This window comes from Physcomitrium patens, chromosome 5 (assembly GCF_059467195.1).
Source record: "Physcomitrium patens ecotype Gransden chromosome 5, ASM5946719v1, whole genome shotgun sequence".
NCBI lineage: Eukaryota > Viridiplantae > Streptophyta > Bryopsida > Funariales > Funariaceae > Physcomitrium > Physcomitrium patens.
This window is the reverse complement of record NC_143414.1, coordinates 5,742,909-5,754,984: the sequence shown is the minus strand read 5'-3', so window position 1 is coordinate 5,754,984 and position 12,076 is coordinate 5,742,909. Positions and strand designations below refer to the sequence as shown.

At 40.4% G+C, this 12,076-nt stretch overlaps 1 protein-coding gene across 3 annotated transcripts; it reads left to right on the top strand.

Annotated features, from left to right (window-relative positions):
- The first annotated feature begins 4,648 nt into the window (after positions 1–4,648).
- On the top strand, positions 4,649–10,427 carry LOC112282940 (CBL-interacting protein kinase 23). 3 transcript variants are annotated; one of them, XM_024521142.3, is made up of 13 exons: positions 4,649–5,108; positions 6,258–6,532; positions 6,833–6,895; positions 7,081–7,152; positions 7,278–7,385; positions 7,573–7,653; positions 7,794–7,973; positions 8,105–8,194; positions 8,348–8,470; positions 8,760–8,873; positions 9,081–9,257; positions 9,496–9,570; positions 9,763–10,427. In XM_024521142.3, the coding sequence occupies exons 2-13, from the start codon at positions 6,359–6,361 to the stop codon at positions 9,841–9,843; spliced, it is 1,338 nt and encodes a 445-aa protein (XP_024376910.1). In that variant the 5' UTR covers positions 4,649–5,108; positions 6,258–6,358; the 3' UTR covers positions 9,844–10,427. The 3 variants fall into 3 exon arrangements, with proteins under 3 accessions (XP_024376910.1, XP_024376912.1, XP_024376911.1); XM_024521144.3 differs by having other exon boundaries at positions 4,957–5,666; XM_024521143.3 differs by having other exon boundaries at positions 5,059–5,301.
- The last annotated feature ends 1,649 nt before the right edge of the window (positions 10,428–12,076 follow it).

Here is a 12,076-nt window from a genome sequence, read left to right as displayed (position 1 = left end):
ATACATGCGACATGTGGCTAACTTATTGGCCAAGTTTGTAACATATCAATTACCAATGGACATATATAAAAGTGAAATCACATCTACAAATCTTTTAGGAAGTTTTTCTAAAAGATATTATGAAATTAATTTATTTTTACTTACTTCTATCTATTCATATTATCTAAGTAACTATTATAATAAATATATATGTCCATGATAATTTAATATCCTATCAGATCACTTGTTGATTATTCTTTATATTAAATCACTCCAATCAACAATTTAGTTTTAACACTTCTTAAATGAACTCAGCCTCATCAAATAGATACAATAGTAGTGGGACAATGCACCAAAGCTAAGGTTCCATGAGGTGGGCCAATTGGTCATAGCAAACTTTAGCTTGCATAAAAATATTCTGCCAAGTAGGAGTTTGACGTGCCCAATTACAAAGAATCTGACGTGCCCAATTACAAAGAATCTGAGACACCTAGCTACGAGCTTCAATAGTATTCATAGAGAGGTTGTTGCGAATCCATCATGCCAGCACATTACTTCAAAACACCCTCGAACAAGCTATCCAAGAACTTTTAGAAAAATAGAAAACAACATGCGAAATGGAATACCATTCAGACATCTTCACTATGGATGTAGTTAGAAGGCCACATGAACAAGGATTTTTTCTTGGTATTCGATGGAAATTAAGGACACAATCAGTGATGCCTTCAAGCTCACCCCATCGATAAAGCAAGGCTGATCGCTTGCCCCCTATATGTACCTTTTTTGTGGCGGACTGTTTAAAATATCCTCTCGAGAGTGATGAGGGCGTGCAAGGGATCCGACTCTCTAAGACGCGCTTCAGTATCACTGATCAAGAGTACGCGGACGATACCAATTTGTATTTGGCGGATAATAAAAAAAAACTTGATGAAACCAAAAAAGGACTTTCAATGTTTGCATTGGCTGCAGGATCCCAGATAAACCAGGATAAATCCCTCACTATATGGGTCTCACAAGAGCCCAAGCTGTTCACTTGGGGTACTGAGGAAAACCTCAGATGGCTGGGTCCTAGCGAAACGACCCAGTACCTTGGCTTTGAGATCGAGCTACAGATCTCCCTAGCAGTGTGTTTCGAAAAGGCCAGGAGCAAACTCAAACAAAAATTCGCGTATTGGGCCACCAAATTGTCTCTGGGCAGCAGAGTCCTCATTGCGAACCAGATCCTCCTCGCATCTACCTCGTTTATTGGATCCTATTGGAGCCTGGACCGCAACGCCATCCTCAAGGTATGAGCGTCAATTCGAGACAATATTTGGAGTGGCAAGAACGGTGAAAGACTATGTAAAGTGAAAGTCGCTTAGGATTCCTCGATATTACCCCACACCCTCGGAGGATTCAAAGTTCTGGATCCGAAGACACAAGTGACGGCTCTGTTGGCCAAATTATTGAGCCGTAGTCTCCTCCTGGGGCACTCACCTTGGAAGGATCTGGTACAGCATCGCTTAGACTCGCTAAGACCTAAACGGGGTGGAAATTGGCCACCCCATATCCATTTCATGCTCTTTGCGAACAAGGTGCACGATCAGGGCTCTGACGAATGGTGGGCAGCGTGGAATGCATGGAAAAGTACATGGTCTTCCAGCAACCATCGAATGCGGAAACCACCCCGTGTCAGTGCATATTCTGGAACCCGGAAATCTTTTCAGATCCGGAATGCATTCTAGGCAATTTGAGGTGCTCATTCGGCAGCACCTGCATGCGAAAGCAGATTATCCAAGTAAAAGAAAGTTTTGACTGCGATATTCAGCTCTTGGAGTCTTACCCAAGCGTCGGCCCTCAAAGAGTTTGAGTGGGTTACTATCCTAGACAAGCGGGACCAGCCCGCCCAATTAGTTCAATTGTGTGGCCCACATAAGGGTGTGCTGTTTTTTCGAACCTCCCACTCCAACTCTACCATCTCCGTTACAGGATGGCACTTGCATAGCGTGCGAGTGGTGGTCTCGGGAAGCGAACCCCAGCACATACTTCTCAATCCGGACCGGGATTACACAAGCTCCATCTTTCTTATGGGCAGGGTACGAAACTTGCATTTCGACCCCGGGAAATGGAAATGGAGAGAACTACATGCCTTACCAGAACTGGGGTTCTTTCAATATCCCACAAGGAGAGGGTATCGAATGGCGACCTCGGAACGACCTCAACTCTCTCACCTCCACTTACTTCAATTGCGGATGGGATTAACTCATTCGGAATCCAAAGATGCACTTAAGTTGATCTGGGACCCTAACAAGCCAGCTAAACTCAACGTTTCTATGGTTAATTAACTCTGGAGGTTTACCCACGGGTAGCTGGAGCATCATCATGGGACTTCCAGGGAACTGAACATTGTCTCAAGCTTTGCCAAGCGGTTGATCGAATATGGACTTGATTTGGTACTGTGTAGCGCGGCCTTGGACATAACGCCCAGCTCACATGGCAAGAAACCCTTACTGGAATCCCCCCAAGCACAGGACCCCTCGACAACTACCAACCAGCCACCCGTTGCCTTGGGTTGGCAGGAGACGTTCTTAGAGCTTCGATCCTGTGGCAGATCTAGTGTGCCCGGTGTAGGAAGCTGAGTAAAACCGAAGTCATCCATCGGGCCTGGCGTGAAACAATCCTCGCAGGCATTGCCCGCCGCAGTCATATTTTGAGTTACACAAAATCTTGTAGTAAAGAAAAACAATCGGAAATATCGGTTTAGCAGTACACGGTGTCACAAATCCATCTTCTGTGCAGGGGACCTGACAACCCATGGTGGGACCAGGCCATAAGTGTATTTCTTTCTCCTCATTAAACACCGCCACTTCAACAATAAAAAATAAAAAAATTGTGGATCAATTAGTTCTAAACAACTCGAGGCTTAACATGGCTAATTTGGCGTTTTTATGCTACAATAGTCTAGCCTGAAGCCTTTTTGGAGTTCAAAACAAAACCTTGACATCGAACAGTGTTTTGATTCACCTACTCGAAGAGAGATCAGGGTAGGCAGAAAGAAGGCTCAATAATCAATGGAGCATAAGAGCAACTCCTGCAATCAGACACTTACACCGACCGAGAGAGAGAGCGCCACAGATCAACAGCATGGAACAGCAGCCGTCAACAGTGAGGATCCACTCTGCTCTCCTCTATAGGGAACAAGCAATCAAGCAACTGAGAGACTCCGGAAGAGCCAGCTTCATAAAAAGTGTTTAGAAAACTGTAGTGGAGAAAAAGCGGTCTCGGTTTCCGCGAATCTGAAAACAAGCGTTAGGGAACCTTTGTGCAGTGCGAAACCGCTGCGAGGCATCGGTTGTGCGATTCACTGGGCATCGGAGCGGGGGGGGGGGGGGGGGGGGGGGTGCGCGTGCGACTCCAGCAGGGGAAGAGGGGATGGATACATGGCCACCACTGCACCACCATTGCAGCAGTATCAGTGGGGGTGGGGGGTCCCGCACCTAGTTATATCGCTAACAAGGTGGTGCCGAAGATAGAAACAAACAACACACGATTGCGATGGAAACGTGTAATAAAACGAAGGGAATGATGCTCCTCCTCCTGCAATGTCCTAACCCTAACCTCCTCCTCCTCTTCGGTGTGGAGATTCGCACGCCTCTCTCTCTGTTTTCGACTCCTGTGTTCTTCGCTCCCTCCCTGCCCCTTTCTCGTGCTGCCCGCTCCGAGGCCCTGCCCGGGCTACACTTCGACACCACTGTAGTAGCGTAGGGTCGCGTTCACACCGTGCGGTGAGAGACCGGGCCGTGTGAACGCGCCTGCCGGTCGTGAACTTGTGGGGGTCAATGTACGAAACTTTCTAGTCTCATTCGGGAAAGAACATCGCCCTCCTCAATAATGAAAAAAGATATTTATAATAAATGGCAACGTGATCAAAGGAAGTGAGAGTCAGCGTATTTCGGACAATAACCAATTGCCTATCATGAACGTGGAGGATAGGTTTTATTATTTTGTGATCATCTGTAGGAAAATTAATTCGAACCGATGACTACTGGTGGAAGCCATTATTTCACACGTAATAAATAAATATTGTGATGGAAATATTCGTATTTGGATTCCATTCATTATTTTAATGAAATGTGGAAGATAAAATACCTTCCTATAATCAAGTATCGGGTGTGTTGAATTGGTTGTACTAAGAATGGATCTCATTATTAACATCTATAAAATGATTCGAAGGACATTACATTCCATTAATCTACATGTGACGCGAAAAAGCTCTACTTTTTTTTTTTTATTTACGTTGCCATTTATTTATTTATTTACAAATTTCTGTTTGTAGTCATGATGGGGTTTCAAAAAAGTTATTGGTTCCCTTTGCTTGGTAGGATAGGTTGCCAATGTACTAAACCATGCTTAAAAGGCCATTTTTTTTCTACTTTTTTATATCCCCTTCTTCCTCGAGACAAACAGAAAAAGAAAAACGAAAAAAGATGCAGAAACTTGACTTGATAGGTTTATATGTATATATATATATATATATATATATAATGTCAAGCCAAATGGTGAACCATCCAAAGTGAATCGACCTTGAGATTTGGACAAAGCCACTACCATTTTCTCTGAGTACACAACCCTAAAATCATGGGAGCAATTTTTAAATGCTTACTGCCAACCTCTAGAAAGCCAAAATGGTGCCCAGCATCTCTTGGGGTACTGATTTTTAGCGCAAAGCATGTAGACGCATGACAGTGTTAAGAAGAGAAATATAAAATAAAATAATAATAAAACAATTCAATAGCATGCCAGAGTTGAAGACAAGGGGAGGGGGAGCCTGGCCTGCGTTGAATTCCAACCTTCGTATATGAGGTACCCATTCAGCAATATTCCGTGGTGTTGTATGTTTTGGACCGTAGCCCTACGCCGGGCCGGACCGGGCGGGGGGGGGGGGTTCGCTTTTCTCTAAGGGGCAAGTAGCAAGTCGGAGCCCCCAAGGCCAGAGGGGCGAAGGGAATGGAAGCCCAGCCCACACACAGAGGTTCTCGCAACCAACGCTGTCCCTCGCCTGCTTGCCTGCGAAAAGTCCTTCGCAATACGTTTCCTTACATGTGTTGCGGCAATTACGTGCTGGTCCTCGTGGGCTGTTACACAACTCAGTGAGTGTCCTCCTCTTTCCTCCTCCTCCTCCTCGGTATTGCATCTTCCTCGCAGAATCTAGTATATTGATCTCTCTCTTGGGATCCCTACCCCCACCACTTAGCGCTGCCTGGCGGGAGATAGGGACCGAGTGACCACGGGGACAAGAAACCTTAGAGTCGTGCAAAGCGTACTAGTACACGAGCGGATTGTGTAAGTATCACTGTGTGCGAGGATTTTTCCTTGGAACGTCTGTGAGTGCGTTTGCTTGGCTGGTTTGCGACGATTGGAGTAATGACCGAGAGGAGAGTTTGATTTTTCGTGGTGATTGAATTGGTCGTGAGCAGCGTGTAGTTGTCTGAGTGCTTGTGCGGAGAGACGAAGACTTTTCTGGCTGTGATTTTGTTTAGCAACTCGTTCTGTCCACGTGCGGTGCGCTTTGGATCTCGCCGTGGGTGGATTGTTTGGTTGCTGCTTGAACGGTGGGTGTGAAGAGTGGGAACGAACAATGGAGCGGATTTGCTAGGATGCAGGAGCGTTTTGCAGGTAGCAGGAGAAGGTTTGCTTCAACAGGATAGGTGATTCACTCGATATGTTCTACCCAAGCATGAGAAAAACTTAGCTGAATTGCATGTTTTTTTCGGTGGATGCGTCTTCCAAAAAATAAATAAAAACCAACCGATGGGTTTATCTTGTGTCGGCAGTATTCAGGGAGTCGAGGGTTTCGATTATGGTGCTTAGAGTCAGTATTAGAGATCGTGTGAAATGAATTGAGTTTCGAGGTGGTAGCTATGCAGAGTGCCCTTGGTTCTTCAGCAATCTCTTTCATTTTTCCTGGTAGATGAACCACCGACCATGGACGTGGTGCTTTCTGTGTGATTATATCTACGGTCTACACGTTCGCCTCTTAAAGAAACTTACGTTAGATTACACACACACACACATCCATGTTCACATATACATATACACATTCGAAACTCCTCTTTAATAGTGCGTGTTATGTCAGCTAAATCAGAGATGAGCTTCTTTTTCCTGTCTGGAACTTTACACGCACTTCCGACGCGAGAGATGAATCAGTGGTTTAGTAAGGGATGCTGATGTATTCTAGTGTCGATTAAACGTTCTGTCTTAAGGCATTGCAGTAACTCATCGTAGTTTGGATCACGCAGACTCGATTAATGGTATTCCTGTGAGTGAAAGAACTCACGAAGCTCGTGCAATTTTTAAAAAGATCTAAGCAAGGTAGTAGTCAAGGAGCTGGAGATCAATCATGATGAATTCGAATAGTCTTCGCCTGAAGGTCGGAAAGTACGAGCTCGGGAAAACTCTTGGGGAGGGCACTTTTGCCAAAGTCAAGATTGCAAAAAACTTGGAAACTGGCGCAAGTGTTGCCATCAAAATTCTGGACAAAGATAAGATCCTCAAGCATAGGATGGTTCAGCAGGTAACGCTTGCATGCGTCTTCACTTCAAAATGCCTGTTAGAACACGAGTATATGAGTCCTTTTAAGCATTTTAACCATAAATCGTGGCGTTGCAATTTGCCTCGACTGGTATCATTCGTGTGTGGTGCTTGAGTTGTGTTAATGCATATTGCTCGTAAATCAATCCAAAGACGCCAATCTAATGACGGTTTGTTCTGAATCTGGCTCTGCATCTTGGAAAATCGTAAGAACAAGTGAAGAAGCTTCTGGTGCCTAAAAATCTTACATGTTGAACTCTGAAATTTAAAATGTGAATTGCAGATTAAGAGAGAAATATCTACCATGAAGCTTGTGAAGCACCCTTATGTTGTGCAACTTCTTGAGGTCATCATTCTACCCAACTCTTTGCTTTTAAAAATGACGTACAACTCACCTTGTCTGAATTCTTTGTAGTTACCCGGTGATGGGATGTGTAAGATGTCAATGTCGTTTGCGTTGAAACTGCTCCTGAGTGCTCAAGGCTCTCAGTTTGTGGTTGTTAAATAATTCGGAGGAACCTGTTGTGCCAGGTCATGGCTAGCAAAACAAAAATCTACATTGTACTGGAGTATGTGACTGGTGGCGAGCTGTTCGACAAAATTGTAAGTTCTTTGTTGTTTCGACCCATACGTCAGTTGTTCGTTCCTGTTTAGGCTCTTTTTTGCGCTGAGTGTTGACAGGTAACCAGACTCAACTGCCAGCTGATACATGTATGGAATGGTGCCAGGTTCATCAGACGCGGCTCAAAGAGGATGAATCGAGGAAGTATTTTCAGCAGCTAATAGACGCAGTTGATTACTGTCATAGTCGTAACGTGTATCACAGAGATCTCAAGGTGTGATGCGAGCGCCTGAGTTATTCTCGCATGTGTTATTATGATAGTGATACATGATGTGCGGATATCAATTTTGTTGGATGGTGGGATATTGATTGCTTCTTTGTGTTATGTGCTTTTGATACACTTGATGGGACGATATGCTGTTCTTTACCCCCAAAATTTGCTCTTTCTTGGCATTCAACAGCCGGAGAATCTGCTCGTGGATGCTAGTGGCAATTTGAAGATATCAGATTTCGGCTTGAGTGCACTACCCCAACAATGTAGGGTATGGAATATCTACCTGAAAGATCTGTGTTCTCTGCATTGTTTGAAAGTGCCTGTTTGTTGGAAGCTGTACATTGTTGATGAATATTGAATCAACGAAACGCTTCCAACATTAAACCAATCTATAATTCATGTCTGCAGGCTGATGGTTTGTTGCACACAACATGTGGAACGCCAAATTACGTCGCTCCGGAGGTGATCAACGACAAAGGTTATCATGGAGCCACAGCAGACTTATGGTCATGTGGCGTTATCCTTTATGTCCTTATGGCTGGCTATTTACCCTTTGACGAGCCCAATTTGACGACGCTGTATAAGAAGGTATTGAACTTCGAAGTTCGTTATCTTTTTCGTTATGCAGCTATCCAAACGTGCATTATTGAAAATTGCAATACATTTGACGTGAGTTGAATCGGAAATTGGACTTCTGATAGAATTGTCTCTGCTTGTAGATACACCGAGCGGAGTTCACTTGTCCTTCTTGGTTCTCGCCTGGGGCCAGAAGATTGATAATGAAGATTTTGGATCCCAATCCTAGAACTGTAAGTGACAGGTCATGTTGCTTCGAATATCATTCCGCTGCATCTTGTTTTATCCTCCAAATCTGTTTTGGTCCAAAATTTTCTTTTGATGGATTCCGCTGTCTCTATCAAGCACTTCTTTTGTGGCCTAACATGAGTGAAACATTTGTGCAGCGTGTCACAGCTGCGCAAATCTACAAAAACGAGTGGTTCAGGAAGGGATACACTCCTGCCAAGTTTGACAAGGATGCTAGCGTTAATCTCGATGATATTGATGCTGTTTTCAACGAGTCTAATGTAAGATCTCACCCTTATGTTATACTCACATCTGTCTAGTTAAGTTACATTAACCAAACATAAGTTAACAAGTGAAAACCGCTCGTATTCGTCTATTTTTCTTCTAGAACATGGTAAGAAAACGATAGGACTGAAATATACTATTCTATGGTTACTGTGTGAGAGCTCTAGTTTGATGATACATGGTCTAGTTGTAACTAAGTTCGACAAAATTGATTGTATACGTGTTAGGTTTTGAGATGAATCTCTTGTTTCTAGGAACTTACTTTCCATTGCCACTCGGTAACAGGAATACATGGTCACTGAAGAGAGGGATGCTAAGCCGGCTCCAATGAATGCATTTGAGCTTATCTCTCTCTCTCGAGGCCTTAATCTCTCTGGCCTATTTGAAACACGCGACCAGGTACTCAGACATCCGACCTGGATCTATATTTTATTTCATTTCAGAAGGGGATGTGGTTTTCTCGGAGAAACTCAACGTAAGCAGTGGAGGTGCTTCTGAAAACAAAGATGCATTCCACTTCTAGATTGCCTTTGGGAAATTTAGGGTGTCATTTTAAGTCACTTTAAGATGCTGGACCTGATCACTATCGCTGATCACTACTTGCAGGAGCCCGGACCAGAGAAGGAAACAAGATTTACGAGCACAAAACCTGCTAAGGAGATTATTAGCACCATTGAAGAGGCGGCTAAGCCGTTGGGATTCAATGTACAGAAACGGGATTACAAAATGAAACTTCAAGGAGACAAACATGGCAGAAAAGGTCATCTTTCTGTGGCTACCGAGGTCAGTTGGGTTTTGCTGATGAAAAGTTCTTGACACTTTCTTATTATTATTATTATTACAATTATTATTTTACTTGATTTTTATAAACTTTTTAAATAAATTATGTATATATATATATATATATATATATATATATATTGTCATAGGCCTTGATGTTTGGGGGTTTATGGAGGAGTTATCACCTCATGCAAGCTGTTTGGTTAGATTATGTACTGATATGACATAGTGTTGACTTCAGGTTTTTGAAGTTGCACCGTCTCTCTTCGTGGTGGAATTGCGAAAGAAAGGAGGAGACACGCTGGAATACCACACTGTAAGATCTGTAGAACTTTACTGTTATAATACAATTAGTTCTACAGGCATGTCTTATGGTGAAAGCTCTCAATACATAAATACAAAAAGCTATTAATTTAGGGAATATATGGCCCCTTGTTAAGCTCATCTTGTGAATATGCTCGAGTTCATGCATTCTAATTGTTGCTAATCTGTAAAATTTTCATTGCAGTTTTACAGGGATCTTTCCAAAGGACTTAAGGATATTGTCTGGAAATCGGATGTAGATGGCAAGGTTTCCCCATTGAAGTAACCAAACTAGGACACGTTTCGGCTGTGTACTGCAAACTGGGCTCAACTCTGAAGCCTTCGCAGTTGCTGTGCAGTGAATGACGCTGCGAACTCTTGCTGGAAAAGCAAGACAGACTGCTTTTTGTTCAAGCTCTTGGGTATATAAACAGGTCTGGCTTCGTTAAGGGTTGTTTTGCTTTAGATTCGATACTCTGAACTGGTACAACTACATTTCAAATTTTCGCGTTTAAAATGAGGTAAAATTATAGTTGTAAAATATACCGGCAAGTGCTGGTCTGTATTTGATGCATCGTTCCTGCAAGGAGCTATGGAGGTGATATTGTTAGGAAGTTAAGTCTTTAGCTGTAAATAGATTTTACTAGCTTTAACAGGTTCCTGTAGTTGGTAATAGACTCCACAAAACATCGAGGACTTGGACTATTTTTTAAGCCTTTGTAAAACAACAATTATTCCATCAGTTTTGAGAACTGCCCCATATGTTAGGTCTTGTACTTCATAGTACTAAATGACAATATTTTTAGTTTGCCTGCGCCTGGAGGGACTAATGTACAAAGCTTCTTTTCTATACATCGTCCAAATTTTGTCCTAGCTGTGCAGTGCGTGGAGGAGACATTTGCAAGATCCTTAACCCATCAATCAGGTATTCAATATGGAAGCTTAAATAGGCCTAGTGCTCATAGAACCTTTCGGCAGATTTTCACTTTTGTCACCAATTATGCGTGTATTGAGTACATTGTATAGCTGTGTATATGTTTGAACAAATATCAATTGCAAATGTAAAGTGCAGCTGTGAAGTGTTGCAATAGATCACCTAGGATTCAATTGAGTGTCATTGCTGTCTACCTTAAGTAAGATTGTAGTGAATGGCTTTTTCGTAATCTCTCGGCTTCTGTGGAGTCTCCTGGTATACAGTGGTACGTTTTCCTCATCAACATGAGAAAACTGTTTGAGCTTCTACCAGAGCAAAAAAGCAACAAACTACACAGTTGATGTGTGTTCCATAATGTGGTCACAAGTATAGTCTAGTAAAAAAACCAAGTCAAATTTATATTAAAAATATCATAAATTTTCAATTTTAAAATATCAAACAGTATTAATGTAATAAATGAACAAATAAAAATTATACTCTCTTCTTTATTTTTATTTACATACATATACATAATTTTTTTAGTTTATAATATTAAAACTTTACTTCAATATTTGCATTAAAAGAGTCAAATAAAATGTAAAAAAATTCTGAAGCTATATCCATTAATTGTGAAGAACATTGCTATTTTCATGATAGTAAAGTCAAAATGTATAAATAGACCATCAATTTAACTTTGGGAGGCTAACATTTTTTAAGAAAACTACAAATTAAACAATTAAATAATTGTATTGATTAGTTGATTGAAAAATTGTCTTCAATGTATTTTTAAGGCCACACATACAAACACAAATATATTGAGTATAGTAGGTATAATAAGTATTAATATAAAATATCTATTGATACTTAATATTATAGTTTAAAAATAGCTTCTAAATATACACCAAAAAGAAATAAGATTAATAGATAATACACATAAATAAATATTTTTTTGAAAAAATTCTTATAAAATATTAAAAATAAATTAATATTTTATGATCATTTTCATTGAAAGCAACTTGAAACTATAATCAATCTCTACAAATTACATTAGCTATAACAAATCTATTTTATATATTTAAAATTCTAATCTATTAAGAAAATTTTAAAATTTGAATACTTTCTTTAAATACGAAGCTTAATGGAAGTTGAATGAATTTTGTATCTTAATATTCTAAGACTAATTTAATAGAATTTAGAATAATAAAAAAAATAAATTTTAAATAAATTATACACAAAGTCTAAAATATAAATTAAATTAAGAAATTTAAAATAAAAGAATCTAAAGAAGAAAAGATTGTTTAATTTAAATTGCACAATAGGAGAATGTAATTTATTAAGAGGAAAAAAAAATGTGGTACAAATAAAAATTAGAGCTTTAAATCTTAATTAAAAAGATTTTCAAAAATAATAATTTAAATTTTTTTATAAAGATTTAAAATCAAAACCAAACCATAAATGTGTGTGTATATATATATATATATATATATATATATATATATACATACATATAATCAAAACTAAAATAAAATGATTATAAAATGATTAAAATATGTAATTAAGTCATGAGGTGTTGAATGATAAAGACTTATAATATAATGCAATGAAG